At 39.9% G+C, this 14,402-nt stretch overlaps 1 protein-coding gene across 1 annotated transcript in view; it reads left to right on the top strand.

Moving 5' to 3' along the window:
* The window catches only part of NOX4 (NADPH oxidase 4), a 111,868-nt gene extending 97,915 nt beyond the window's left edge, over positions 1-13,953 (top strand). The window contains exon 18 of the mRNA XM_005485778.4: positions 2,361-13,953. Coding sequence (XP_005485835.1) covers positions 2,361-2,481 — 121 coding nt within the window. The 3' untranslated portion in view covers positions 2,482-13,953. The remainder of the gene's footprint in view (positions 1-2,360) is intronic.
* The last annotated feature ends 449 nt before the right edge of the window (positions 13,954-14,402 follow it).

Genomic DNA, 14,402 nt, shown 5'->3' with positions numbered 1-14,402 from the left:
GTAAATTCTATATTGAAGTTTATAATTATTACAAAGAATGGCCTATAACATAGTTTCCTTAACTGTAAACATGTTAATGGCATTAATGAAGATTTTCAGACATAGGACTGTACAGCTGCTTCCTTTCATCTAATACACAAAGGGAGCCTTTGTCCCAAACAAATGATAGATAAACAGTCAGGGTAGTAATATGCTGTTCCATGTAGTAGCTTTCCTCAGCCACCTTTCTGTTTGTGTTCCAGCAGCCAGACAGGATCTGGGGGAGGAGGGGCAGAGGCATCTGCAGGCAGGGATGGACACAGGGGAGGAAGGTAGATGGTGTGTGGAGGGGTGTCCAGACTGGATGCTGGTGGTGGGTATCCCAGGAAGGCAATCTGAGAGCCTGTGGCTCACTGCACAGAACAGTGACTCAGTTGGGTTTCAGGGGACCTTAGCCATGAGTCTCTTGTGTGACTTTAGGCAAATCATTTAACCTTCCTGTGATTCTAATCACTAGCCAAAAGATCTGTATACCTTGGAAGAATGTTACTGGGATGAGAATACATTGGCACTATGTATTCACTTTGTTGGCTGTTTATACATAATGAAAGGGAGAGGGGCAGCTGAACTCTTTGGGGTTTATTTTATCACTGTACTAATTCAACTAAAGAATAAGAAAAACAAACAAACAAAAAACCCCAAACCCAACAACAACATTCATTCTTTCAATTAAATACACAGTAGAAGACAGAGTCTTGCTGGCAGCTCATGAATCCTTTTTCTCCAGTGTGCACAGATTAAAGGGATCTCAGAGTCTGCAAGTGCTGAGGATTCTTATTTGAGAGCAACAAGCAGCAGCTCTCTCATTATTGCAGCAAATTCAACCACCAGCACAGTACCCATTGCCAATAAAAGGAGTATTGCCAGAAAAGGAAAGCTTAATAGATAAACATAAGGGTGAGAAAAGTATGAATTATGACTTTGCCTGATCGATATAAGAGATGAAGTCATTGAAGGCAATTGAATCTGTGTTGTAAGGTGCCTGCACAAGGACACCACTGCAGTTACCTGCATAACTTTTGGGTGATTTTTGATGTTTGAGTGCTCAGTTGTACCGTGCCAGTGTTGCTGTGCACTGGTGCAGCGTGCACTGCCATGCTACTCCAGCAGCTGTCTGACACCTGACATGTACACATAGCAGTATGCACCAAAGATTTATTCTTAAATCAGTTCCCTCCTCTCATCAAACACATGCACAGGGAGCTTTAAACTGAATTTGATTGTTTAGCATATGCTAAAATACTGTATATTGAATAGTTATTGCATAAAATATCGAAACAGTCCTGGAGGCAAAACCCAGGATTCAAATCTCCATCCGCTTGTTGAGTGCTGTAGATCACAATAGTGAGAGCCATGTTCCCTCTTGTGTGGTTTTTCTTCATCCTAGTAAATCTTTTAGATCTTTTTCTGTAGTGGCACAATTTCAGCAGGAAGAAGAATAATTTTTTTTTCATGATACAGAAAATGCAGCACTGCATTGTATTTCCCTGCTTTCTTTCCCTCTCCTCATCTTTAAAAAAAAGGGCGATAGTGAATATTGTGAATGGCTCAGTCCTGCTGTGTTTTGTTCTAAATTTGGCTAAAGTTCCGAGCCCTGAAATGTTGTATGACTGTAAGTCTGACTTGCAGCCTGTTTTTAAGGTGACTAGAGAGCAAAGAGCTGTTGTCAGTAGAACAGTGTGAAAAAGTCAGGTTGACTAAAGGCCCAAGATCTATGGGTGATGAGCAAGGATCATACTCTGTGTTTGACTTCTTGTAAGATTTCCAATATAGATGCTGAAGGAAAAACTACATGCTAATGTGAAAGTAAAGCAGTAAAATTATTCTGTTGCTGCCAGAAATAATCATGGATTAGTAGTTCTCTGTTTTCATTAGTGTAACAAATCACTGTTAGTGATTAGATATGCTTGTGTAATTCATGAGTTACACTAAGGAAGTCTTTACAGTGAGACATATTTTTAACAAAAAAAGTGATTAATCATGGGGAAAAAAATAGAGTGAAAAATAGTAATATTTTATCATTTGGTATCTTGAGACTAAGATGAAGCACTTCTTCCTTAGAGTTGTCTTAGTCAGATAAATAATAGGGTTTGTTGTAGGAATACTTAGGAGAGATGTGGTGGCTTCAGTAAAATTAACTGCATCATCAAGTGAACTGTTCTCACCTTAAAATCTGTATGTAGTTGCCTTATATATAACATCATGAGGCTAGGATCCACTTCTGTCTCTTATTGGAAATTACTGTTTATTCACAATGTCATAACTTCCCCTCCCCTCTTTTTTTTTTTTTTTTTTTTTTTTTTTTTTTTTTTTTTTAACAGGAAGACCATTGGAGTTTTCTGCTGTGGACCAAACAAAATCTCTAAGATACTTCATAAACTGAGCAACAGCAGCAACTCCTATGGGACAAGGTTTGAATACAATAAAGAATCCTTCAGCTGAAAATCTCTTGGAGCAAGACTCTCTAGAAGATTAAAGTGCAATTTTTTGTTTGTACAACATAACCGTTCAACTGTGGTTTAAACAGACAGAAATGTACCAAAGAATAGCACAAATGTTTTTATTTATGATTATTTAAGACTGATGGATGCAGCAGTATACCAACAAATAATCAGTGCTTTTACTCAAATAGGCTCACACAATATTTGTGGTGGGAGGGATTCTTTGGATTTGTTTCTGTTAATTAAAAAGTACAGAAGCTGGGGAAAGACACAATTGCTTTATAAGCTGATGGAAGAAGAATCTGTGGAGTGTTTGAACTTCTTCCTCTTCAGTCCTCTGAAGCTGGATCAGTAAAAGATACCCCAGGTTAATCCAAATGGCAAAACATAGTCTATTACAAAGACTCTTGCTTTTGTTGGTATACAAATCTTAGGGCTTTGGGGTGAAAATACTCCATGTTAAAGATTTTATTATACATTGCAGAACTGGGATTCTGTATTTAAAATATAGAGTGTTACTCTTGCTAGTCTACTTCTGTAATGAAGTTAACCTAAGAAAAAGTGAGCACAATTGTGTAGCGCCAGTGGGCAGCCTCTGCTGTGATGTTAGTCACAGCCTTTTGGCAAGCACGCATCTGTACGTGGAGAACTCTGTATCTTGCATCAGTTCAGTATTCAGTGAGTTCGCAAAATAATTATGATTTATGCAGTCATAAAGATGGAGCAAGAAAAGCAATGAGCAGGAGCAGACAGGACCCGAAGTTTTATTATACCACACACTCAACATGGAAGTTGCACTCACTCTGCACTCGCATGCCCTGAATGTTAAACACTTCAAGCTTTCAGATGCTCTGACTGATTATTTTACAGCACAGCAGGTTGAAATCCAGTTTTAGGGGTTCCAGTATGTTTGGTTGGCTCTGATCCTTTAAGTGTCTTCCCTGGAGCCCCCTTTGTTTGCCCTGGCACCACTGAAAGCGGGATGAGACCAGATCCACAGCAGAGTGAGAATGAACCCTTCAGCTCTGTGGCTCCTTGGCTGATGTGTGCAGATAAAAACCTTGCAGGAGCTGCAGTATGCTTTCAGTTTGTGCCATAGAGGAAGATATCAAAACATCCCAATTTTAAGCTCTCCTTCCCTTCTCCTTCCCTCAGCTATCTTCTGCCCATAATTGCCATGGGAGAACTAAAGGTTGAAACTGGTACTTCATAAATTTTTGGTTCTGAGGAGCACCTTTTTTTTTGTCCATCCAAATAGCCAATCCAATTCCCCTTATTTGTTATTTTCTCCCTTTTCCTTACTTTGCTGAGATGAGGGCATTTAAACAGGGATCAGACACTTAGCTGACATAAACAGACACCACTCTAGTGTCTCTTAATAGATCAGCATCACTTTAACATGGTGAAAACCTTCCCCTTGATCTCCAGCAGAAGCTTGGGAGCAGTAGTGTTTGCAGCATACACAGGCAGAGGCTTGCTTGAGAACTCGTGCCTGTGGTTCACCTGTATTTAGGGCAGTGCATTTGCTTTCATTTACATCTATCCAATGGATCCCTTTTGTATGTTAGTGGGAAAGGCACTAAATTTCTGCTTGGGACACAGACTCTGTACCAGAGTCTGCAAGTATCAGTGTGAGTGTTCAGAGGGAAGCATTTTTCTAGTAGGTGGTGTATGGGCATCCTGCATGTGTAACTGGTGAGAATAAGTTTGGTCTTTGCCTTGGCAGCTTCTGCTCAGGAGTTGCACTCAGTGAGCAACAGGGAAGAGGTGCATCAGTGAAAGCACGAGGGAATGTGTTCCTCAGTGTCTAGACTTGGCACTGAAGTCTTTACCTCTGGCTCTGCCCAATTTGAAATCCAGGCAGGAAGCAAAGAACCAGAGATAGACAAATTCCTACTGATGAAAATTCTCGAAGTAGCCCAGATGAGAGAAGCCAAAATAGAAATGCAGTGTGAGATGAGAGCCTACATTGCAGCTACTGCTTTTAATTTTTTTCTCTTTGAGGCAGAAAGGACCATTATTTTCCTACTGAATCTCATTCATCCATCACTGTAAAACTGGAGGTGTGCAGCAAAGGATTAGATTCTTTTTAATCAGTAAGATTTATTTCTAATACTGCCTATATAGATTTTATAATAAACATAAAACTGTTGGCAAGATGCATAGATACTGGATATTGTAGGTCCTGCATACTTTTTTGTTTTCTGGATGTCATTTTAAAGCATGATTGAAATCATGCTTGCATCTGTTACCCACAACTAGAAAGTGAACTTTTCCTCTAGTTTTGGGATCTAGCATCACATGCTTTTAAAATACAGTTTAGAGTCATCTAATCACTACGTTGTTTGTGGTTTTACATCTCCTCTGACAGATATCAGCTCCATTACCATAAAATGAGCAGCTAGTTTTGCAGTTAGCTCGGTGCTAACTGCATATAATATTTTCTGGCTCAGCTTCTGCATAGGTAACACTTTAAGATAGTAATACTAGTACTGTGCTGTTATTCTGCATTGTTGCAGGAGTTGATGCTGTTTGTAGGCATGTTAAACACATGTTGTTACATTAAGCAGTGCTGTCACAGCAAGATCAAAGCAGATCCAGGCTGTCCTCTTTTCTGTCTTTGTGCTGTATCTGACTCAGCTGACCCACTTGTAAAATAAGCTCTGGACTGTCTGCCTTTCTGGGGTGTTTTGAGCCTTAATTAATGTTTTGGGATCACTTTGGTGCACAAGCAGTAGAAAGAGCTATCTAATTGCTATGCAAATGTGCTTATGTTTTATTTTGGGAAAACCATTCTGTTGCTGATTTGAGTAATTGCTAGGCCAGGTGAGGAAGAGTTTGGGAAAGTCTAAAAGCTTCAGTTTTTTTTTTTTCCTTTTCCTTTTGCTATTCTTCTGTAAGAGAGGCAGAAAGCTTTAGGGTTGTTGAGTGACTGTGACTTGGCTTCAGGAGTGGCAGATATTATGATAAACACAATCTTTCTACAGGCTGTGTTGTCATTGCTCTGAGTGTGTCTCCAGCTTGCAAAACAGAGTCAAGCCCTCTTTTAAACTCCATTGCTTTTAAATCTGTAAGCCAAATGTATGTAAAAATATAACTCAGTGCCAGACAAGTAAGTGAAGGCTGACAGCACTCAATTCCACATTTGCAGATCAACTGGATTTACGTAATTGAGCATCACTTTGCACTTTAAACTGTGTCCTGTGAGTCTGTCATAAGTGTCCTGCTGGCCGGGGAAGGATCTCGCCCTGTGTTCTCCCAGTTTTCACTCAGTCTTTCACAAAGCTGCTGACTTCTCAGTGTTTGTTCAGCAGGGTCTTTGTGTTTTATTAATCAGAATTTTTTCAGGACTCTTTTTTTAGACCAGGAATGTTTCCATACTGTGATGAAAATCAAGCCCTTTCCCTGCAACAGGAATCCAGCCCTTGTGCAGCAGCGTGGGACTCAGGGCTTTACACAGCTAACAGCAGATACATTAATCAGATGTACCCAAGACCTATTCCCATATCACTGATGTTGCTTGTGTGAGTAAATGTCCACTGCCGCAGCAAAGAACAGCAGAGGTGAGCCCTGATGTGTGTGGGAAGCCTGACCTTCACCACCAAAGTCTGCAGAACAGTCTGTCCCTCCACAGTGATTATTCCAGCCCATTGTTTGGAGCAACACTTCCCTGTTTCAGTATGTGGTACTACTGCTGGCATGTGAGTTCTTCCTTGTCTTTTTCTCCTCTGCTAGCCTGTAGCACATAGGTGGCAAAGAGATTTGAAGCTGGCTGAGGGAGGGCAGATAATGCATTAAGTGGCAGAACAGCTGTGTTGGGAACAGTAATTCAGCTGTAACAGCCTAACAGAGCAGAGAAGTAATGATTCAGGAGGACTTGGAGAACAGCAGCCCTAAGAGGAAAACATCTACTCAACGTTTAATACACCAGGTTATAGTTTCAAACCACAAGACATGGCTTAGGGAAAGCAGACATGAGGCTAAAGAGTCCCAGCCTATAGCAGTTCAAGGCCCTAAGTCAGAGAAGAGGCAAAGTTATTAAAATGCAATGTTTACTCTTTTGAAAAATAAAAGTACTTCTAGGGAGATTAATTTTCACTTCAACCTGGCAATCATTTCATAAACTCACCAGTTTGATCGAATGCAAGGTGGATCTCCTTCTCTGGATTATGCATCTAGTTTTTCTGCCTATTTTCCATGCCTCACAATCTCAACCAGTTTTTATTGTTTTAGCCAAGAGGATTTAACAAGAACGTTTAATCAAATGCCTGTGCTGAGCTGAGATTTTCTGCTATGAATTTACATTTTTCAGGGATATATATATGTATGTAATATAGCTGATGACTCAACTGTGAACAGTGATTTGGGATTTGCATTGTTTCTGCTGCTGGTGTGTTTCATTAAGGCCACTATGGAGATGCACTGGCAAAATGTATGGAGCTGAAATGAGACTCTTCATTCCCATAAAGAGCCTGGTATTTTAGTGCCTGTACTAAGCATAGTAAATCCTAGAAACGGAAATTTCCTTTGTAGGCACAGGAGATTAGTTAACATCTTTTAAGGTTAAAAAACCTGAGTCCTCTGCTGGTCTGACATGCATAATGAATGCTCTGACACAAAGGTTTTGAGCAACAAATGCTTCTCCTTAAAGGGCTGGATGAGGATATCTAAAGGTTATTATCTGAAGGTTATTATCTGAAGGTTTGGTGTCCTGCTAATTGTATCCATTGTACCCATGTTGTAAGGGGGATGAGATCCATTTTGGTACCAAAGAATGCTGTGTACTTCCTCTGATGTTATGAATATCTCTAAACTTGCAGTGTATCCTCACAGTTTACCATGCTGAGGCATTATATTCTCTAGAAGGATTCTGTTTCTAAGAGATAGGTGCTGGATCTGTACTAAGAGCAGTGCATCTCTCCCATTATTACATGGGCACAGAGAGAAAGCTGGAAAAAGCTACAGGTCCCAGTTGCAGATTGCTTCTTAACAGAGCCCTTGGATAGAGGGAAGGCTGTTCCTGGAGCTCCAGGTAAACTGCTGTCAACTGAGGAGCAACCCAAGGAAGGCAGGAGAGGATGATGAATGCCAGCAATAAACAGGGTGAAATATTTTGTACCTGAGAGCCACGGGGAGGGAGGAGACATTCTTCTTAGTTTCACAATGTTAGAAATTAAAACCAAACCCCATTTTCTAGATGTGCATACCAAGTCTCCCTGGGGGTTGAGAGCTAATGTATGCAAATACATTGCATTTCTGTGCACAACTCAGTGCTAAAGCCCAGAAGAAAGCTAGTATATTATAGCAAACACCCTGGAAATAAAAAAATCCTTTGAAATAAAACCTTTACTCTTTCAAGTTAACTTACTTCTGAAAAACATCTATTCTGCAGCTGTGAAATTGGGAAAAAGCTTTACCTGTTAACTCCTTTTCACCAAAATACTGGAGTGTAGAGTTCTCTGTGTCAGCTGTAAGTAGGTTTGATAAATAAATTTTGTGTTTGTTGCTGCTGACCCTAGGAAAGGACAGCCTTGAGGATGAGAAGCAGTGTTACATAAATGTCTAGTGTACATAGCAACGCTGAGCAGGGAGACACTGCTGCATCGCTTTTGGTGCACCAGTCACTCATTAAAATTCTGTCATTACAAGGTCACGTTGCTCATCTCATACTCTGCAACCCTGGGGAAGAAATTTGGATGAGAGATGGGGGAGGAAAAGCAAAAACTTCCTCCTTGTGCTGTAACTAAGAACACATTCATCGACAGCAGGGCACTTGTTTTGATTTCAAAAGAGCATGCCATTTCTTTTTCAGGGCTAACGGGTTCCCTCCTGTGTCGTGGTGTTTGCATGTTCGAAGTGTAACAAAGTGATAACGGGTTCCTTCCGAATTGAATAAATAAAGCATCGAGCTTTTGCTTCTCCCTTGAATAGTCTGAGACAAATGCAAAATACCAGAGAGCACATAGAGTGGACTGTGTCCCAAGCTGCACTCAGCACAGCCTGGTTAGGAATGCTGCACAGCAGCTCTGCAAGCTGCTGGGAAGAGGCAAGGCTGAGGTTGTGGGTTTGGTCCTATGGCAGACCATTCACTTAAATGATGATCCTTGTGGATCCTTTCCAGCTCACATTATTCTGTTATTCTGTGTAAATGGTTTAAGGAGAACATGTCAGTGATACCTGATCTGTGCTCAGAAGCAAGCCAGGTCACCATGCTGCCTGTCACTTCTCTGAGCTGTGATGAGCCTGAGCTAGTCCTAGGTGTGCTTTGGCAAAGGTGGAGTCAGGGGCTCTTGGGCTGTGTCTGCAGAGTGAGATGAACCGTGTTTTAGACAGAGCCGGATGAGCCTCCTGTGTGCACTTTCGAGCCTGGAGCTCAGAGCTGTCATACCTGAGGGTGAATTGTGTAGGCAATGAGGTGGTCTGACCTTTGGGTGCAGTCACATTTCCATGGTTAGCCAAAGGTATGAACGTACCCTGTGTATTTCTCAAGCTTTGTAGAGGCATGTTGTTCAGGGCCAGGGAAGCATGTTATGTTATTGTACCTCATTAGGTGTTAGATGCTTGAAAGCATGTATTGTTTAGAACAGATGAGGATAGTGAATGTCAGCTTCCACCCACAACTGAATACATCCTGCCCATTTTCCAGTAGTGTTCTTGAGGAATAAATGGCAAAATCTCTGCAGAGAAGGCACAAGTGCTGCATTTTTCTTATATTGTATCAGAGCAACATAATTAACTATTAAAAAATATTAGCTGTGAATATGAAGATTCACTTATAACAATATTCTTTATGACTGTTTAAGTCCTAGTAACAGTTTGATACACATTTTTTGAACAAAACACAATGCCCCAAAGCTTTAAAATACAGCTTAGATGGAACTTGGCAAGGGATCTCCACCTGACAGTGAATTATCATTGTCGTTTGGAGCTGGATGCATTTGTGCTTCATTCATCTTGGTCTGCTCCATCACCATGAAAGACTGGAGGGAGCTGGGCTTTCAGATCCTTGTCTTCCTCACTGCATATAACCTCAGCCTTCGTCTAGAGGTGTGTTTGAACCTTTAGATCACTAGATACATCATCACCCATGTCCTTCACATAGTCCCATCACATAGTCCTTCATTTGTGCTCTTCCTCCCTCCATAGCACATGTTATATTAGGAGGCTTTTTCCACTCTTTGTTTCCCATGACGCAGGAAAATGTCATTCTAGGAAATGCAGAGGGCCTCCATTTTATTTGCAGCATGCACCAACCTGTGTAATGCTCCTGCTGTGCACAATCCAATGGGGCTCTTGTAGTCTCTTTGATTAGCTTCAGGAAAATGAGGGGTGAAGCATCCCAGTGCTGAGATGCTTCTGGCAATCAGAGGAGGGGCAGTGCTACAAGGACAGACGTGTAAAAATGGGAAAACTCATAAGAGCAAAGATCACATCATCTTCTGAATGAGAACTGGGGATTTGGTTTTGAAAAAGTCAGATCACTCACTTGTGTCTGCCATTGAAATTAAGTCATGCTTCTGCTTTCACACGCAGGCATTTCAGGACACTGGGTAGTGATGGAAAGGGTTTCTTCTTTCAATTACATTTGGTATTTCCGCACAGCCCCTACTTTATCAGCTGCATATAATTTCATTCTTTCACTGATTAAATATTTCCTTGCCTGGTTTCTTTGCTTCTGGGAGCTTGAGAGCTCATTGTTTATGAAGGGAAAGAAGAAGTATTGTGCTGTTAAGCAGACAACTCCCAACACATACGTTCAGTTCTGCATCTTTGACAGGGAGGCCCTGATGCTGCTGAGGGTGCAGAAGGGCAGAGCTTTCACTAAGATTCAGGTGTGACCAGGACCCTCTTCCAGGCTTCATATATGGATGAAGCTCAGAACTTATTAATTAGCTTTTTCTGAAACAGTTACCTTTAGTCCAAATGTGCCAGGCTGTGAGACCCTTACTCACAACGAGTTCTCCTCTCTCTGTGTTCCTTCTGATTATTTGCAGGAGCAAATTTGATGAAACATGTTTGGGCAAGAAATGGTTCTCTTGGTCTGTGGTAGTTGAGAAGAACATTCATAATTGTGGTATCTCCCCTCAAACTCATGTTCAAAAATGTATTTCGAAGAGCCCAGCTATATTAGTTCCATAATGTGTATATGGGCAGTTTTTTTAAAGATCTGTAATTTTACATTTTTTATCTAAATCTAATTTCATTTTCAGAACCAACAAAACAAAAAAATCCAAAGCATCTTTTTTACATTGAAAATGCTCATCTGTCCAAAACATATCTATTTTAAAAGAATTCTTCCAAGATGCTTAGAAGAAGAGTGGAAACCAGCTTGTAAAAACTCTTCTTTTCTAATAGCAAAGCATTCTTTGGTTTTGATTTTTTTTTTCCTTTCCAACCTTCATTAATGAAAAAGTACAGTTCAAACTAAGCAATAGTACCACAGTCTGAACTTCAGCAATTCAGTGTCTTCCTTTTGAAGCAAGGCATCTCTCTAGGATCATGTCTACATTGTCATCTGAACCTTCCAGGCAATGTCTGTAGCAGGTCTAGACTTGGGTTTCTGTGAGCAAGAAGATATGATCAATTTTGTCTTATTTTGGGTGTGTATTTGGGACTCAAAGGACATGTGAGAGTTTGATGTGGTAAACAGACAGGAACTGGAGTCCCTGCTACAAGTGTGAGTATGCTGGAAAGACCTTAGGCTTTTATCCCACTAGTCAAATTAATTAAAATCCAGTCTCAGGAAGGAAGATGTGGGCCACAAAGGAAATTCTTGCCATCCCTAAAATTTGGAAAAAACATTAAACTAAGGTTGGCTTTCCAATTTTTCTTTTAAGAAATGAGCCATGAAAGTAGTTATTTACAGTTAACATGTATAATGAGACTGAAAAATTAATGTCTTGTCTTTTCTGTAGCTGCGGGTCTTAACTTTCTCATTTTTGACCACATTCTTCTCTTACTCTTTTCTGTCCCAAAAGGAAGAGACCAGAAAATTCTTTCTGAATTTCCAGTTCTGTAATTAAATATCTTTGCCACTAGAGGTGAAATAAAAATAATTTATTAAAAAGGAAAGTGACATTTACTTTTTATATCTCTTTACAATGTGCAAGATAACTATTGTAGAAAGTATTCACATAAATGTCCACAATTTTGAGTACTCAATGTTCTTTTCAGTGGTGCCTGTTTATATTAATGTAATTTCAATCTGTTCTTATGTTTTTATAGATCAGGTTGTGGTACAGTTCTTTGAAGAGAAATGTCTGCTTAGTTTCCAAGTAGAACAGAAAGCAAAATTTGGCCCTGAGCTTTCATTTGTGTAAGTTTTTCACCCAAGCTTGGCTTTAAGAAAAAGAATACTGGGTTCGTGTCTATAACAAGTCATACTCTTGCTGTGTGAAACAGCCCATTTTTGTAACTTCAGCTTGCTGCCCTCCAACACAGCGGAGGAACTGTGTTTCACTGACTGGAAAGACTTAAATACGTCACTGTTGTACCTGCATGCCTCATAAACCTTCAAGGAGTAAGCAATAAGCCTTCTGAATCTGTTAGTTCCACTAAGACAAAGGAAAATTTTTACCAGTTGTCTATATAATGAGGCAGAACTAGAAAACTGATCATTAAAAAAGCCTTGGGTTTTTATTTTCCTATTTTTTGGGGTTTATTTATTCTTCTCTTTTTTATGAGTCAGGATCAGAACTCTTTTCCTCAGTGTGCTTTCCTTAGTTACACAGTGTTGTGAGGGTAGATTAAATCCATTGGCTAAAAAAGGACTCAGACGGGGCTCCTGATCTTTATCCCGTGTTGTTACAGAGTTCCCCTACAAACCAGTCACTCTGTGCAGGATTTTCAGAGTAACAAGAAGAATTCGAATTCACTGAGATTTTTATACCCAAATGCATTAGGTTTCTTTTTAAAATCCTGTCTTCTTTTTGCCTACCAGTAAAATGGGGACAGCCACACCGGAAAAGAGTTTTGATTTGCCTGGCAAATAGTCCTTCATTTAAAATTCGTTCTGTTAAAATACAAAATCCTGGTTGCAGTATGAAAAGGAGGCTTCTTGCCCAAAATACTCATCTGAATTAGCCATTTTATCTTAATGGCAGACCTGACAACTAAACTATTTGGCTGCTGAGTTCTTTTGCTGTTCAGATGTTACTTTTACATTCTGTTATATTAGCAGATCATCTTAATGTGATTTTATGTCTTTTATTGTATTTGACAAAGCACCATATGTTTATACATCATGTAATTATGGCACTGTACTCTAAAAGTATTTACTTTACAGGAGGCTTCATGACTTTGGAATAAACAACCATTCCAAGACTGAGCAAAACATGGTCGAGTTACTGTTTGTGACCTGATTTCAATTAATGACATACTGCCTTAATCATGGAAGCATTGTGTATGTGCATGTGTGCGTGTGAATTACTGCTGGTAGGGAAGGCTGGGATTTCACTCCTTAGCAGAGGCTCTGATACTCTTTGTGGTGCCCTAAATTTGCTGAAACATCCACACAGTTGGGTTCACAGATGTGCTGCAGGAGACCCAGGATCCTCTGGCATGACAGAAGATGGGTAGGATACCCAAAGTACCAGAACTGTACTAGGCACCCTTGTTTTGTCACCCAGAATAATCTTCTGCCTTGGAACATGAGGCACGTGCTTATTCCATGTATATCTGTGGCTGTGAGACCACCTTAGAAGCAGAATACATTACCTCATCCTCATCATCACACACACTGGAATTCAGCAGAATAGCACTCCACTACACCCTGTCTTTGTTTAGAGCACAGTGGAAGGAGAAAGAAGCATCTGCCTGATTCTGACCTATCAAAATCAGTTATGAGAAAAGTTCCTTCCCATATCAGAAGCGTGTAGAAATCTTCTCCACCTGTGCCAAACACTTGAGTGCCTGACATTGAAACATGCTCTGGGCATTTTCTTTATTCTGCTTGCTCTGGTGAAGTATTTCAGTGTTCTCAGACCATGCTGCTTTTGATAGATCTTAATCTGAGAGCTGCAATTTTATTATGATCTCCAAGACACTGCAGATGCTACAGCAAATCTGCAACTACTGGTTTAAAACTCATAATTCACTTCTCAGTGATGTGTTTAGGGGTCTGTTGGGTGCACTGCAGGCTAAAGCACCCACTTCCTGCAAGATGTTGAATGTTCTGGGAGCTGTCTGCCTAATCATTCCTGCACTTGGCAGGGTTGTGGGTTTTTATAGGAAATCTTCACATCAAACAAAGATTAATACAAGTATGCAGAGTTCTCTGAGATTTTTCAGAATTCTTAAAAGTTCTGGGTAATTTATTTTTTGGTAGTAAGGATATGTAGTTAAACTGCATGTATTGATCTCAGAGTTGTGTTTTTTACTTTCTCATTACAGAATGGTGGTGATACAATGATGGAAAAATGTACAATCCCTCCAGAATAAGAAGTTTAACAGCAACAATATTAAAAAAAAAATCCCAACGAATCCCTGTATATTCCTTCTTATTTATTTTTAGTCATTAAATTAAAAATTTACAGGGAAAGCTAACAGCTGCAATTTAGAGAAGTTCCTGATCTGTGCAACTACAAAGATGTTTACTTATACTAAATGCAGGGTCAGTGGCAGGCAGGGCAGAGTTATCAGAGGAAAAAATTTATATTTTCAAAAATTATGATGGTGTTTTTCATTAAGAGAAATGTCCTTTCCCACTCACCTTCCCTATGCCAAGTAATGAGGTTTGGCAAAATGTGTTTTGGCTCTTGAGCTTTGATCTTCTGTCTGATACTTGGAGAGTTTTTATGGGAAACTATATATTTCACAAATGCATTTGGTCAAAAGAGAAATCTCAATGTTCATGCAAGAAGATTATGGAAAAGGAAACACAATTTATTTTTTTAGCAAAGCCTGGCTGAAAATGCTGATGTG

The sequence above is a fragment of the Zonotrichia albicollis genome, chromosome 2, assembly GCF_047830755.1.
Source record: "Zonotrichia albicollis isolate bZonAlb1 chromosome 2, bZonAlb1.hap1, whole genome shotgun sequence".
NCBI lineage: Eukaryota > Metazoa > Chordata > Aves > Passeriformes > Passerellidae > Zonotrichia > Zonotrichia albicollis.
Note: the sequence above shows the minus strand (reverse complement) of the source record. Positions and strands in the feature narration are given on the sequence as shown.